At 43.8% G+C, this 16530-nt stretch overlaps 1 protein-coding gene across 1 annotated transcript in view; it reads right to left on the bottom strand.

The window, feature by feature from the left end:
• Positions 1-16530, bottom strand: part of MAP3K3 (mitogen-activated protein kinase kinase kinase 3) — a 33029-nt gene that overhangs the window by 7619 nt on the left and 8880 nt on the right. Inside the window, exons 4-14 of the mRNA XM_063179016.1 lie at positions 16419-16459; positions 13393-13492; positions 12669-12782; positions 11581-11701; positions 7540-7673; positions 6697-6758; positions 6236-6303; positions 5912-6004; positions 4899-5090; positions 2336-2484; positions 466-597 (exon numbers count right to left, since the gene is read on the bottom strand). Of these exons, the coding sequence (XP_063035086.1) occupies positions 466-597; positions 2336-2484; positions 4899-5090; positions 5912-6004; positions 6236-6303; positions 6697-6758; positions 7540-7673; positions 11581-11701; positions 12669-12782; positions 13393-13492; positions 16419-16459 (1206 nt within the window). The remainder of the gene's footprint in view (positions 1-465; positions 598-2335; positions 2485-4898; positions 5091-5911; positions 6005-6235; positions 6304-6696; positions 6759-7539; positions 7674-11580; positions 11702-12668; positions 12783-13392; positions 13493-16418; positions 16460-16530) is intronic.

Consider the following 16530-nt stretch of genomic DNA (forward strand, 5'->3'; position numbering starts at 1 on the left):
ACAGCAAGGCTTCATGGCAAAAACAGCCTAAGGAAGTTCTGTCTACTGGTACAACTTGTTGTGAAGACAAGCAATAAAATAGCTCAGCAGACTTATCTGGGTCAAAAGCCTCGCTTTTGGAGAGTCAGTTTTAGCCTTGCTGTACCATGATTCTGCTAATTCAGTTACCAGGATTTCCATGTTGGCCCAAGTCCTTTGGGGCACTTTGGTAGAACAAATTTAGACTGAAGAAAAGAACTGTCCTTAATGACTGTCACAGAGAATGTATTTCAAGTAGAAGACACTTAAGGAAAAAACCCAAGAGGTTATTTGGGCATAAATAAAATGAAAGTGGTGGCATTATGAGCGTGAGCAGGCACAGCCCTAAGAGGGTCTGAGGCAGATGACGTAGTCAGAGGGATCACAGCAATTAATAAACCAGCTAACAAACCCAGCCTCCTCCCCTTCTGACTGTGCTGCTCTTACCCCTGGCATGTACTCCATGAAGATGGTCAAGGTCTTCTCTGCTCGATCCCTTAAGCAGCCATAATACTGCACAATACGGTCGTGCTGGAGATTCTTCAGCAGCTGAATTTCACACTCCAGAGCACTCACCTCCTGTGGATGGAGGTGAAAATAACATTGCAGCCTCAGGAAATATAGAATAAATATAAAAAATAATAAATTTGTCATGTCACTGGCAGGATGAGACCACTACTACATTGAGAAGTGTAATCCATGACATCACTTTATCTGCTTCTTGGAAAAGGCAAACATTACCAGGGCTTGCTGTTCATTTTTATTGCCTTATCTGCAGGTATTGGTGTGGAAGCTTTGATAGAACACAGGCAGTATCATACATGGATTTAGCACCACAAAAACTTTACTTCTTGCCATGATTCTGTCATCTGCATGGTGGCTGAACGGATTCTCCACCCACAACACAGGTAAAAGCTCACTTCTTTCACTAAGCTGTGGGCAGGGAGTGTAATTATGAAGCAGCTCTGAAAACAGTTACAGAACTGGAACTTCAACCCACTGGAGAGCAAAACAACAGGTGCTGAGAGCTGCTAAGTTTCTGTCAGCCAGTCCTGTTCTGATCACACTGATGATTTACTGGAATCAAGCCCTACAAACAGCTTCCTCTCCTATTTACTTCAAAGAATCTGCAGCTCTGCACATGAAACTGATCTTTTGCTTTGCTCTTGCCACAGACAACAGGGTATCACAGTGCAAAGATGTTATCCAACAATTTCAGATGGAATCACAAATGTTTGCTGCTCAGGAAAAGTATCAGGTTCTTGCTGAATCCAGGGATTGAACAGGACGAACATCAAAGGTACATAAGCATGAGGATTTACAGAAAAAGGAATGTTTTCTCCCCAAATTAGTCCCATTTTTACCTTTCCAGCCCTGCCATGGGAAGGTATCAGGTTCAGCTCTCTCACTCTGGGAAAGGATGCAGAATCTTAGAGCAAGAACCTGGGTGTTGTAGGCACACATGGAACCAGTGGAAGCTGCTTAATCAGACCAAATAATAGTGTAAGGTTTGGAGTTTCAGTGCCTTTAAAATATATTTCAGCCTGTTCCTCCTTGGCTCAGAGTTACTGTCTGATTTACAACACAGACATAGTGGAACTTCCCAATTTAGGATATATCTTGGCACCAATATCCCATAAAAAATCAGAATAATTAAATCTTCATGGATCAGTTATTCTAGCTCAAAGTGAATTTGTTCAATATTGGTAAACTGGTACACTGTTAAAACACAAGCAAAGAACCCAAAAGCCATTCCAGCAGCATCCCCTGTGCAGGAAGTTGAGTGCTGTCCCCTAATTTCAAGGTGCCTGTCCCATCTCCAGTGTTGTCACATCACCGTTCTTGATTCATTTACACCCCACAGCTCTATTTGTTTTTAAGGACACAGAGAATTCAGAAGTGAAAATTGGTAATTAATGCACTTCATACAGGGTGCACCATATAAACCCAGAAGTGGGTTTTGCATGTGCAAGCAGCTTTTTTTAGTTCAAAAAAGAAAAAAAACCTACTCTTGCTGGATTTAGTTTAATTCACATCTATGTCTAACCAGGAACATAGGGCAGTCTAGTATTCCTCAAGCAACCTGGCAAAAACCCAAAAAGCTGAGAAAGCAGAGCCAAGAATGAAGCAAGAAAATGGATTTTAGTTTCAAGCTGAAGTTAATAACACAGAAAAGTCATTTTTAAATGACTCCTATTCTCCTCCACATGACTCGAAACCTTCGTACGAACTAAATAAGATGCCAGCTTCCAAGGACAGACAGAGAGGGACATTGTGCAGGACCTCAGAGGGTTTGAGGAGCTGAGCTGAGAATTACCTTGCTTGTTTCAGGGCTCTCTGGGTCAAACTGGACCTGCTTGGCTGCCAGCTCTCTGCCCGTGTCCACGTCGTAGCACAGGTACACGCGGCCGAAGGCGCCCTGGCCCAGCAGCTTCCCCCGGCGCCAGTTCATGGGAGCACTGGGAGCTAAAAGGGAACAGCAGTCATTTCTCCTTTCATTGCACTCTTTAAAAAAAAAAAAAAATGGGTTTTTCAAGGACCAATCTCTATTATACAGGACTGAGGCAGGTATTCTGTAGGTGAATAAACATGAGGTGCTCTCCCAGAGTAAGGAGTCAGTTGTCGCAGACAACTTTTATGAAAAATCCTTTCCTTAAGAATTTTTCCTCCTGAGAAGCTGAGAAGCCTCAGGAAAAGAATGTAAACAATGGTTATCTACTGCTGTGGAATGCAACAGGTAGATCTTTGATTGGCCCATCTTAGATGTTTATAATTAATGGCAAATCACAGCTGGCTCAGAGAGAGTCCGAGAGAGCTGCCTTTGTTATCATTCTTTCCTTTCTATTGTTAGCTTAGCTAGCCTTCTGATGAAACCTTTTCTTCTATTCTTTTAGTGTAGTTTTAATGTAATATGTATCATAAAATAATAAATGAAGCCTTCTGTAACATGGGATCAGATCCTCATCTCTTCCCTCATCCAAAAACCCCTGTGAACACGGTCACAGTCAGTGGCAGAGCTCTGAACAGAATCCAACCATCCAGACTCTCACAAAACATTCTGCAAATGTGTTTTACAGACCAGTTATTCAATGGGGTTGGTGAAATTTCATTCCACCAGCAGGTGGATTCTACAACATCATTACTTTAAGAGATGATGCAGCAACTAAAGAGCAGCTTCCAACCCTTGATCTGAAGTTATCACATGCATCAGATGAAGAAGAGCTGGATTAGCCTTGCTAAATCAATCCAGCCAGCTGGGAATGACTTAAGCTTCTGGGACAACTTGAAGGACATTATTCTGAGTTTCTTTGCCAAGCTAGTTTGGGGTTAACCTCTGTGGGAAGGATTTTACTGCAAGGCTCTCTCTAAGTCATGATTACCTACTAGACATGGATAAAGTAGGCATGTGTTAGCACAGTGTGGCTATCTTTACCTACTGAACAGTTAATAAAAATACCCATGAGACCCAGGTAAAGCAGCATCTCCAACAGCCCAGCAGGAATTTCCATCCTCAGGGCACTGGGAATTCTCACATTCATAAGCAGCAGTCTCCTGACCCAGAGATTAATACCTGAGCCCAGTTATTCAGACTGCCCTTAATCCCAAAGCATATTACTCAAAGACAAGTGCTCTAGCTCCAACTTTGAAAGCAACACTACCACACTCCTGCAGTTCAATTCATCCAATTATGGTGGATCTAACAAGAAACTCTAAAAACAAAGACAAGAACCAGCCATCTGAACAGTGTGAAAATATAGAAGAGCTGAGAGATTTGCTTTGACATTTCTAATTTAATCAGATTTACTGCCAGGCAGTATTTTAGTGTGTTCCTTATTCTTCATTTTGATCCTTAAATTACTGTATGGGATATACAAAGTTCTTCAATAATGACTTATGTTCCACTTATTTTTTATTTTTATAATAGAAAGCTGTCCAACAAAACAGCTCAAGGATGCCATTAATATAGAAGTAAATCCTTCTACTAAGGAGCAAATGAAATACATACAGAATAACTGTAATCCTGACTGAAAATGTTAACATAGCAAGAAAATAAACAAGCTTGTCTGTCTGTTTTAAGAACCCTGTAGATCATCTAGATCAAGCAAATTTTTACTTCTTAGCTGAATTTGCAATGCTTTCTAAAGGAAAGAAGAAGAAATCTGAGAAGAAAAACACTTGTGGGTGTGACAAACAAGTCCCAAAGCACAGCCAGGGCACGAGTGTGACAGTGTTCACAGGGGTCTGAGGATGAGGGAAGGATCTGACTCCATGTTTCAGAAGGCTTGATTTATTATTTTATGATATATATTATACTAAAATGATACTAAAAGAATAGAAGAAAGGATTTCATCAGAAGGCTAGCTAAGAATAGAAAAAAGAAATAGAAGAAGAAATAGAAGAAGAAAAAATTATAACACAGGCTTGTGTCTTGGACAGAGAGTCCGAGCCAGCTGATTGGCCATTAATTAGGAACAACCACATGAGACCAATCACTGATCCACCTGTTGCATTCCACAGCAGCAGATAATTACTGTTTACATTTTGTTCCTTAGGCCTCTCAGCTTCTCAGGAGAAAAAAGGATTTTTTCTCCTAAGGATAAGGATCCTAAGGAAAGGATTTTTCAGGAAATATCACGGCTACACAGGAGGTGGTTGGAATGGCTTGTCACAGCCAGGACACACCATGGCTACACACGGGGTGGCTGGAATGGCTTGTCACAGCCAGGACACATTATGGCTACACAGGAGATGGCTGGAATGGCTTGTCACAGCCAGGACACATTATGGCTACACAGGAGGTGGCTGGAATGGCTTGTCACAGCCAGGCTGTGGCACTGCACCGGCTCTGGAGCCCTCCCTGTCCCCAGAGCCCAGCCTACACTTGGTGGCCATGTTCCTCTCCTGCACTCCCAGCGCGTTCTCGCTGTCGGCGCTGCGCAGGCGGCCCCGCGGCTCCAGGTACTGCAGGGCCAGCCCCAGGTTCTCCCCGTTGGTGCTCAGCGAGCGGCTCGAGGGCACCAGGGTGAAGAGATTCCCTTGGTGACGTCGGATCCGGGGAAACGTCCTCCGGCCTGGGGAGAAGGAACATCCTTAAATAAATGTTTGCGATGGGAGGTGATGGCTGGGGGCTGAGCAGCGGGGAGAAGGGAGAGAAATCCCAGGTTCTGCTCTGTTCCCATGGAGCAGAATCTGCTGCCAAACAGATGAGGTGCAAAAATATAACAGCTCAGGGCTGGTGCTGCCTGAGTTCAGTACAGCCCTGGATCATTCCCAAAGCAGAAGGCAGAGAACACTTTGTAATGCCCTCAGTGCTGTAAGATCTAAACTTACCTTCCAAAGGAAAAATCTGGTTTACAGGCTCCGAGTTTTGTTAACAACTACATACAAAATGACTTTCTAGATAACGGACTTGCAAATGACTTTCTGTGCCCGGACTTGCAAATAAAAACCATAAATAAAGATTATGCCAACTTGCACCTCCTGAAATTTTGAGAGATTATTTTGCATAAAGCCATCTGATTGAGCAGAGATGCAATTCTTTAAGTCCCTGCTATATTTAAAAGACCCAGAAGCAAGTCTGCAATGCAAATTAGCAAAGTATAATGAATCTCTGTGGTAGGAAAGTACTTATATAGGGCCAAGTCTAACAATTATGTCCTCAATTCCCTACTCAGCCTGGATAACACCAGAAAGGACAAAGAACTACAAAGTAAACAAAGAATTACAAACAACAACCATGAAAACGTGGCATCATGCAGCATGAGTCTCAGCACTAATTGCAAGGACCAGGCTCACCAAATAGGAGATACCCTTGTGTAGAGGTTGCCACTGCCTCACCTTTTCTCCCCAGCCTGGAATGGGAGGTGTGAGACCAACTGTGAGACCAACTCACCATCGTTGTAGTCCTTGTGCTGCATGGAGACGTTGTAGCGCCGAGGGTAGGTGCCACCTTTGCCTGCCTTGTCATAGATCTGATTCTCACGGTCTGCCAGGAGAAGCAAAGACAAAAGTGAGGCTCCTTCAAAAAAAATGTAATTTCTAACAACGGAATTTTCCTGTAACAGCAGGTTCTTAGGAAGGGGCAATAAATAACTTCAGAGCCTTTCCATCATCGTGTCCCCACTTCTTCTATTTATACAATCCCAGCAAGCAGGGAGGGCGGCCAGCCAAGAGCAGAAAGTGTCTGGGTCAAATAACCTTTGTAGCAAAGACATACCTGAGAACTCCTGCCTGTTGTCAGGAAAGCTCTGTGCCCTTGACATCCGTGACTTCCGAAAAGAAGGGCTAATAGAGAAAGAAGACGAGAGTAAGTTTTGCTGTTGTTTGGGGTATTTTTTTTTTGTTGATTTATTTTCTAAATGAACAAGTAGAGCCTTGTCTAAAAGAGATTTAAATACCCTGCAGCCAGATGCTCTCAGAGGGGCGGCTCCACACAGGCTGCTCGCTTCAGAACTTTGTATTTATAAGTTAAAGCTACTGAAGCACCAGTTTGCAGGTCTGTGGTTGTGCCAGAAAATAACACAGCCTTAAGACATAGTTAATGCTCTTGTTAAAGCTTTTGTTTCCCTCCAAGAAAACGTATGAGATAGAAAAGAAGATTTTATGTAAGTACAACTGGCATTTCCACCTGAGCACCCACGTTCTCACCAGTTTGTACATTTGTACCTGGCTGCTCACCTGTCCAAGGACTGGCAGCTTCCTGACACTGAATTTTCAGCACTGCTTAGAGGGTCCAGCATCTGCAACACAGAAGAAATCACACAGCAACATGAGTGCAGTTCAGGAGAGGCTGTGACAGAGAAGCAGAGCCCATGAGTGTTTGCCTGCAGGATGTCCAGCTGAAGAAGGGAGTCTAAGCCTATTTAAATGTATAATTTTCCTTTATCTCCCACAGAAATTAGGTTAATATAAAATTTGAGGAACTGCTTTAGTTTTTGAAGGACTCTGCTGTGAAAAATACAAGCTTTAGCAGCCTTGTGCTGCATTTTGATCCCAATTGGCTCCAGGAACGGTCTCTGCTGGTGCTGCTGCCTCCACCTGCAAGTCGCCCTTTGGCCTCACTTCCCACTTTTCTGAATGGAGAGCAGAGTTTCAAAAGCAAGCGGGTCACACAAACCTGGTAATAGGAAACCTTATCACATGTGTGACAGCACCAAAACTGCTCAGTCAGAGCTGGAGGGGCAATGCCCAGAACAGGGAACGGCTTCTGGCAGCCCAGCAAAGGCTTTGAACTTACACAGCTACAACCTGAAGCTGTTTAAATGCACAAAGCAGCACTTTCATAAACCCAGAATGGTCTGAGTTGGAAAGGACTTTAAGGGTCATCCAATTCCACCTCCTACCATGGGCAGCGACACCTTCCACCAGATCAGGTTGCTCTAAGGGATGGGGCAGCCACAACTTTCCGGACAACGCGCGCCTCACCACTGAACGGTGTGGATGCAACCAGAGCCAGTGAATATTTGGGAGAGGAAAGGAGGGCCCAGATGCCAGCAGGACCCTTGGCAGGTGGGTACTCACGCACTGCTCGCTGGTCTCGGGGATGAACTCGCCCTCGCTGTGGATGCTGGTGTAGGAGCCCTGGCGGGCGATGCGCTGCTGCCGCTCGGGGACGTAGCCGGGCGGGGGAGAGCTGCGGCCCGTGTTCTGGGAGCCTGTGACAGGGACACACTCAGCCTGCTGCTGGGGCACTGCTGCAGCAGCCACCCCGCCACAGCACAGCCCTATCCCCCCACAGGAACTGCAGAGTGAACCCCACAGCCTGGACAGACACGGGACCAGGGAAACCAAACTGTCTGATGTGCACCATCCCCACCACAGCACAGCCCTATCCCCCCACAGGAACTGCAGAGTGAACCCTACAGCCTGGACAGACATGGGACAGGGAAACCAAACCGTCTGATGTGCACCATCCCCAGTGCCTCCACACCAAACCTCTATCTCTCACAGTAACCGCAGAGTGAACCCCACAGCCTGGATAGACACGGGACCAGGGAAACCAAACTGTCTGATGTGCACCATCCCCACCACAGCACAGCCCTATCCACCACAGTAACTGCAGAGTGAACCCCACAGCCTGGACAGACATGGGACCAGGGAAACCAAACTGTCTGATGTGCAGCAGCCACCCCACCACAGCACAGTCCTATCCACCACAGTAACTGCAGAGTGAACCCCACAGTCTGTGAAACCAACCTGTCTGATGTGCACTATCCCCAGTGCCTCCACACCAAACCTCTATCTCTCATAGTAACTGCAGAGTGAACCCCACAGCCTGGACAGACACGGGACCAGGGAAACCAAACTGTCTGATGTGCACCATCCCCAGTGCCTCCACACCACACCTCTATCCCTCCCAGAGTGAACCCCACAGCCTGGACAGACTGTGAAACCAAACTGCCTGATGTGCACCTGTACTGATGTCTTAGATGCTAAGTAATTATTGCTGAAGCTCCTGATAAAGCAGCCACCTATTTCTAACCTCTTCTGCTCAACCTTCTGAGCATAATTCCAGTTTAATCGTCTGTTAGTGGCACTAAAGAGTTTCTCTTGTGCTACCTACTGAGAGAAACTTCACTCTTAGGGTTTTTTTTTTCCTTGCAGATCTCAAAGAAGATGAAACTAGATACAGGAAGAAAAAAACCCTTTTTTGCAGTGACCTATCCACCTGCAGCTGCCACCAATTCCCACTGTGAGCTCCAAGGACTGCTGTGGTCCAGGCCAATCTGCTCCAGGTCACACATGAAGCCAGAGGCAGCAGGTGGAGATCAGCCCTCAAGCTGTGCTCCTTACAACACTGTCTTTAATTAACTGTGTGTACTCAGGTGCTAGGAAAGATGGGTAAAGATCAGCAAATATTCTCCCAAGGAAAATATTTTCTATAGAAGTTGTAATAAAGAGCGAAGGCGAAGAGCTGGGAGAAGTGAAGAGCACAAAACTTTCAGGGGGCTGCAGAAGGAAAATGAACAATGCTGGCATGGCTTAGAGTGCAAGAGGGAGGAATTACATGAAAAAAAAAGGGATTAATAAAATCATAGGATCATTAAGGCTGGAGAAGACCTCCAAGATCACGAAACCAAGATTGTCAAGCGCACAATCCATTGCTCAGAGCTACCACCTGCTGTCCCAGGCAGCTCCCAGGGCTGGTGAGCCCTCTGAGCCCTCTGGAGGGGTGGGCTAAGCCTGGCAGTGCCTGGGCTGCCCCAGCCCTGGAGCACTTTCACTCCTTCCGACAGATGGCACGGGCAGAGCCAGCCCGGCCCGCTGGCACCGGCCCAGGGGCTGCTGTGGAAAGGCCCCATCCCTGGGCAGGAAAAGGAAGTCGGCACTAAATCCATGTATATCAAAGGAAGTGAGTGGAAAAAACACAAGCCCTGCCAGAATGCTTAGTAACTTTTTTTTTTTTTTTTTTTTTTTTTACTTTTATTTAAAAGTTATCGTTACTTCCAAAGCTCTGAGCTGGTGACAAGAGGCTGGGGCTGTTTGGAGCTCAGGAACCACACAGGTCCCTCTCCTGCCTGCAAAAAGCTTTACTGAACAATGCTATGGACTTTAGTTGTGTGACATGGTATGAGTTGGAGAATCTCTACTAACACCAGCAAACAGGGCACCTTCCTCTTCCAAACCAAAGACAGGAAAGGAGAAGGAAGAAGAAATTGATGCAAACCAAGCTATTGCCAAATTACCAGCAGACCTCTGACACAACTGGAACTCTTCTGGACCTCTCATAATGTAACAGCCTGGTACTCTGACACGTTCAGAAAATAAAAGCAAAGGTTTCCTGACTGATGAATGACAAGTTATTCAGAAAGCATCCATAAGCTGGGATAGGAGGAAAGAGTGTGAAACTGGGGCCCCTTATCACTGCACAGTTCACCCATGACAGACACTTGCTACACACTGTTGGCTTTGGCACCATTACCTGGATACCTCAGAACCTCTTTACCTCAGTAAAGAAAAATATATATAGATATATTTTAAATGAAATAAATTTGGCATTCAATTTGTTTGTTATAGAAGAAACATGGTGTTCAGACATGCATGGATACCACTTCTCAGGACCAAGGAATGTTGCTCTTTTTATGCCTATTAACTTCAAACTAGGAAGGATAGTAAAAGTCTTCTTGTCCCTGTTTCAGTCACGTACTTCACAAGCTTTCAGTACTTTGTTTGTTTGCTGCTTCATAAAAGCAAATTGTGCAGAAGGGGATCAGCAAACTCTCCACAGGTTACAAGCAGGTTTGTTAGACAAGTCCCACACCAAGAACCACTGCTCTGGTTCACAAGTCCTTCCCTTTGAGCTCACTCACTGTTACCTCTGCTCAGAGCAGTGTGGATCCAACTCTGGTTTGGCCTCCCCAGTATGGAGATTGTTGTGGTTTAAGCTGATTTATTAATTAATACTTTTAACTGATCTAAAATCGTGTAATAACTCTGCCTCAAGTTCAGAGGCAGAGTTAATGAAACTGAAGCACTCCTTTGCTACAGTGAAGAACTTGCAAACAAAACAATTCTGACATCCCCAGCTCCTGGCACTGCCCTGTGTGACTTGCATCACTTGTCCTCAGGCATTAGCTGTGACAAGCCCCAAAATAGCTGTTGTAACAAACAGAGTCATCCTCTGCTTCTGCTTCCAGCAAAATTTACCTTCTCTCCTTTCTGAAACAGAAATAGTTTATGCAGAGCAGCACTTCAGGCTCTGGCCTTCACACCCTCACCTTCCTCCAGCACCTTCACTGCTCATGGAGCCTCACACCAAGGAGTCAAACCCTAAACCACAGACTTTTCTGGGGTTTTTTTGGGGCCCATAAATACTTGAAGGTGTTTTACATGTTTTAGTTTTTCATATAAAGGTTAACAGCTTTAAGAATCGTTCAAGAACAAATCTGAATTGTGCTGCATGGTTAGAGTAGGTTGTAACACAGAAATTGGGAGAAATCAGACAAATCTGCCAAAGATGGAAGTCATAAAAACTACAGAAGTCTTACATGCACCTTTCCCCCAAACAGGAATTCACTGGGCTAACAGAAACCCAAAGAAATGAGACAAAGGTACATATTACTCTGATTTTTTAAATTATCTTTTGTGCACTTCTGATTTTGTCTTGTGCTGATAATTCTGTAAGTGAAACTTGAGGCAACTCAGAATGTAGGACACTAGCTGGATATGCAAGAGTAACTCCCAGCAAAATGCTTGATTGCAGGAGTCAGGAGAGATTTCAAAGCCCAACATTAAAAAAAATCAAATCTAGGTTACGTGAACTGAAATTGCCAATCTAAATAAAAAGCTTAATAGACTCACATCAGCTTTCCAAATTTCTAACCACAATGGCTCTGGCTTTGGGACATCCCCTTTAGCAGCTCCTCAGCTGTTCCACAGTTTAGCAAGGAACTTTGAAACATTCTACTGTAAACATATTAAGAGCTTTTGAAAATGAACTGCCTTGTCCCAGAATAACCTTTCAGTTTCTCATGGCTCTCCTAAATGCTCTACCATAAACACTAGTGCCCAAAAGCTACATTTCAACAAACAAAAACATGTAGAAGTGACAAAAATACTCACTGACAGACAGATGCCTGCTTCTGGGTTCTGGCTGCTGGTAGGGTGTGCTCACATCCCCTACAGATTGGGAAGTTTTAATCCTGACTTGCTTGGGCAGTCCAGAGTGGGGTGAAGAACTGCTCTGTTGGGTAAAATGGAAAGAATAAAACAAAATAAAGTGAGAAGAAGGAGCTCAAGTAGTCCGGACACAGTTAAAAAAAAATATTATGCTTAGTACCAAGAAAGTGCTGAGCAACAGTTCTAGAGCCTGAAATCTTATTAATTCAGAAAATACAAACAAAAAGACAGCAAAAGAGCCAGGTTTACAATTAGGGTGTAAAACAGGAGTCAGAGAACTAGAACAAGTGCAGCTCAACTCAAGTGCATGATTTGCAGGTCTGTGTCTGACATTATCTGAGGGGCTCCTGTCACCCCCTGAGACCAGAACACAGAAGCACCTCAAATTTCCATCAGCCACCTTGGCCAGCAGAGATAAATTCTGAATCTTGCACTGTTTCAGAAGCAACCTGACTCCCCACAGCATTTAAAAAGTAAATTCATAACTCAGACTAAGTAAAAATAAATTCTGGAGAGTTTAACAGCACCAACAGTCAGGAGATGCCAAGATGAATTTATTCATCCTTCTCCTGAACTTACACAGATATTATCTAATTAAAGATAATTTTTCCACAGAGCTCTCATCTTATTCAAAGCAAGAAGAGGAATGAGACACCTGAAACCTTGCCCAAGCCACTGAGATTCTGTGTTAAAGCAGGGGCTCAATACCTGCAGACACTTTCAATTTTAACCTTGACCCAACACACCTAATTTTACAAGAAGGTGTAATATTCCCCTCCTCTTGAGCTACAGAATTTATCTTATTTGAAAAGAACATAACCAAAGACACCTCAAGGGAATAAATTCTGACTTCCGAAAATTATTTGAACATGACAGGCAAAGGTGCAACAACTCAAATACTTTAATTCAATATTAAATTACTGGGAACAGTGATGTTATAATCCCTGTCACACTCAGTTAATGCTGCCATCATGCTTCAGAGTCTTAGGGTTAAACCCCTTGATTTTGCAGTCCCAGAAGTTGTTACCCACATGGTTTCTGTCCTGGGACAGCAACAGTATCCTCAGGCTTTTCACATTTGAGCTCCTGTCCAAGAGATCCACAGCTTTATCCAGGTCATCTTGGTTTTTCAAAGGAATAGAGAGCTGCACGATAAAGAGCATGGAAGAAAATCATTAGAAAATACAGAAAAAAAACTCTACTTCTACAATGGGTTGTTTAAATACAATGGGTATTTAAACAAACATTAGAAAAACACCAGACTGTCAAACAGGATTCTGATTGCTCAGTTATTCCACAAATTTTCATCCCAAAGCTGTCTTAATGTCCTTTTTAATGAGGTTTTCCTCCCAAGTCAGAAATAGCTGACCCTAATGCAAATTCCTCTAAAGCATCACCCACAAAATATGAATTGCTACCTGGATTTGCTGTTTGCAAAGAGCAGAGACTTGTCAGCCCCTGACTTTCTGATGAGAAAATGGTCTCAGAATACTTATAAATCCAGAACTAACGATCAAGTGAAAATTTGGTTCCATGTAGAGCGTCCTAAGCAACACAGAACAAAGGAACAAGATGCTGATGTTTGTACAACACACCCATCAGTGAGATGCTTTATCAGGATCAGCACATTTGCCTTTGGATCGGGGATTCAACAACGGTATGCATTAAAGAAAGACCCCAAAAATTAAATTTCCATGTGGGGAATTTGTGCTGGGGAAAGGAGGTGTCACACAGAGAGCCCCGAGAGCTCAGTACCTCGTTGTTCATGTAGTGGAGGTCCAGGGGCTGCCCAAAGGCTGTTTTCACTTTCTGCTGCACGTCTTCGTAGCGCACGGGACGGACAAACGGAATAATCCTGGGAGGGAAGAGAGCCACTGCCTCATCCACAGATACACTTGATAATGCAATCAAATCACATGGCTGAACCACTGAAACCACATCTGAATGGTCTCCTTTCATCCACAAGCAAGTAGGGAACCTTTCAAATTTAAATTTATATGTATTATTTCAATAAGGAATTATTGATCTCTGGCCCGCTTCCATACAGTTTGTCAAAATGCAATATTCAGCTGGAGATTTCAAATAGAATCCTTTGTCCCTGGGCAGAAAAGAATCCTTTTTTTTGAATAAATGTCTTTCACATAACAGGATACAAATGCCCTGTGCACCTTGGCTTAAAAAATACCACCTGCTCTGGCACAGATGAGATTCTGCCACAAAGAGCTGGATTGTGAGCACCAATTAACAAACCTGTCACGAGGCAGAAATAACAGGATACAACAAGGTCTCCCCTGAGCCTACTCTTCTCCAGGCTAAACAATCCAAGATCCTTTTCACACATGAACTATTAAAATATCTGGTTATACTTTTTATCCTCAGCTGGAAGATGAGTGTTCTTTCCGACGCGATTTCTGCTAGTTAACTTTCAGAAAAAAAAAATCTTTTGCAATGAAAAAAACTTTCAGGTTTTTTATATTTCTTTTGCTACATCAGCACACTACAAATGATCAAGGGACTGTTTGGACTTCCAAGCTACTGAATGGACCATGGAAACTCAAGACCTGTTCTTGTCCAACTCAGTGAGACCCTGAATTATCTCACAGGAGATTGTGGGGAAAGGGAGGGAGAGGGGCTTTGTGTAGGGGCCAGAGAGAAGCTGTGGATGCCCCTGGATCCCTGGAAGCATCCAGGGCCAGGCTGGATGGAGCTTGGAACAACCTGGGACAGTGGGAGGTGTCCCTGCCATGGCAGGGGTGGCACTGGGTCTTTGAGGCCCCTTCCATCCCAAACCATCCTGGGATTCTCTGGCTCTGGGATGAACCTGTGCTTTGGAGAGAAGGTTTAGTTTTCCCAGTCATCCATCCACACAGCCTCATCAGCCCTGGGTATCATTTCAAGAGATGCAGCTTTTGTTTGAAATAACCCTTGTGTTCCTCAGCCCTTCCCATGAATGGTTATTTTACCACCAGACCTACAACATTCAGCTCTTTGGAAATAATTGTCCTTGTTAAAAAGCTGCCCACAATAACATTTTCTACATATTCCTAAGAAATTCATACAAGAAATCACAGTGCTCTGGCACCACACAAATGCCATGTGGCTCTCAGACCCTTATAAAGGCTCCCATTCTACACTCAATGCTTTCAAAAGCAGAGCTGTTCTCAGGTGCCACAAATTTTATTAGTTTAAAAACTCTGTGCACTCCTCTAACACAAAATCCTGGACTGCAGGGTTTAAGGAGCCCATTCCTGCCTGACCACCTTAAATATTTGTGGTTAGATCTGGCAGCTCCTGTGAAACCAAGCACACACACTGACATTCTGGTGCAAGCTCCCTGTCTGGAACTGCACACTGTGCTGGGAGCAGGGAATTCAGGCGAGCACAACTGCATAATTACACTGACACACAATCAACCTTTTCATTTCAGAAATAAAAAAAAAAAAAACAGGAGAAAACCCTTCTGCCCCCTGGAATGCACCCAGCAGACAGGCAAGATGATAAGCCTGTGGTGACAGCAGAGTTCCCCTGGGCTGACACAGTGTGACAAGGAATTGTGACATGTCCCACTGTGCCTCTGTTGCTGTCCCCACAAAGCCCCTGACACAGAAGAGTGCTGAGCAGACCTGGCTGACAAAGCAGGAAGCAAATCCCAGTGATGATTACCTGTAAAACTTCTCCCGCAGCACAAGAAGTCACTGACAGAATTCCTCACACAGGATTTCAGTGAAAGAAACAGCTCAAGTTTTGAGGAAGAGTAGAAATTATTCCCCACAGCCTGCTTTGCCAACAAAGAACACTTCTGCTTTCCTAACAGAAATCCCAAAATCTGACAAAGGAGGAGCTTCAACAACCTGGCCAATAACCTCTGCTAGAACAGGCTGTGTGGATCACTACCAACAACCTGTCCTGTGCCATTGACATTAAATTTACATTTTATGATGAAATTGTGAACTACTTCATGATGGAAATACTGCCTGGCCTGAGAGAAGCCATCTCCCAAGATGGTACACACATTCATGCTTACAACCCAATAAATATCTTCCAAAATATGGACACTATAGCCCAGCAGCAAGATGATGTTTTCCCTCAATGAGAGCAGACCCAGAGACCACAGACAAGCCTGGAGCCCTCCTGAGTTCACACAGCCATGAGCCATTAAATGTTTCAAGAGTTCCTCTTGAATTGATGGCAAATAAGAGGATTTTTGGGACCTACTTTGAAATATTTCAGCAATTTTACCCATTGTAAACAATGCTGTAAAAAATGAAACTGCTATTTCAGTTATTTGGTTTTTTTTCCTTGTAAAAGAATGTCTCTCAAAACCAAATATCAGAGGAAATAACAAAGAAGCTTTTACACCAATGAAAAATAAAAATCTTTCTTTGCTGTATCTATTGCTCAATCACAGCAGGGCAGGGATAGTGACAGGGCATCAGGAAGTGAGAAATTAGAAAAGAATGATGCTGATTTGATCAGCTTCATTTGGTTTCAGTTAAATGAAACAAAATAGGAACATATCTGAAGTAAGACTTTCAGGCTGGACATCTTTTAAAAATGCTGCAGCTCACTTACAAATAAATGTTATGGAAATAAATCAGTGTTTTATGACACACTGATCTCTAAAAATAACCAAGTTGTGTGTGAGCTGTTTGTTGTTGCCTTCACTGTGTGATTTCCATTCAGGAAAAAGGAAAGCAAAGCCAACAAAATATTTAAGCTAAATTACTGATGACTAAATTATTCTGCCAAGCAAAGAATCAAAGCAGTGAAGGCCAACTTACCGTCTCTCCCCATTATGTTCAAACTTTATCCTGACATCATTCTGCAGGAGAAAGAACAAAAGGTGAGCTCACAATCAAACTCTGGCACACACAACAGCACACAAATGCACCA

The sequence above is a fragment of the Melospiza melodia genome, chromosome 30 (genome assembly GCF_035770615.1).
Source record: "Melospiza melodia melodia isolate bMelMel2 chromosome 30, bMelMel2.pri, whole genome shotgun sequence".
Lineage (NCBI taxonomy): Eukaryota > Metazoa > Chordata > Aves > Passeriformes > Passerellidae > Melospiza > Melospiza melodia.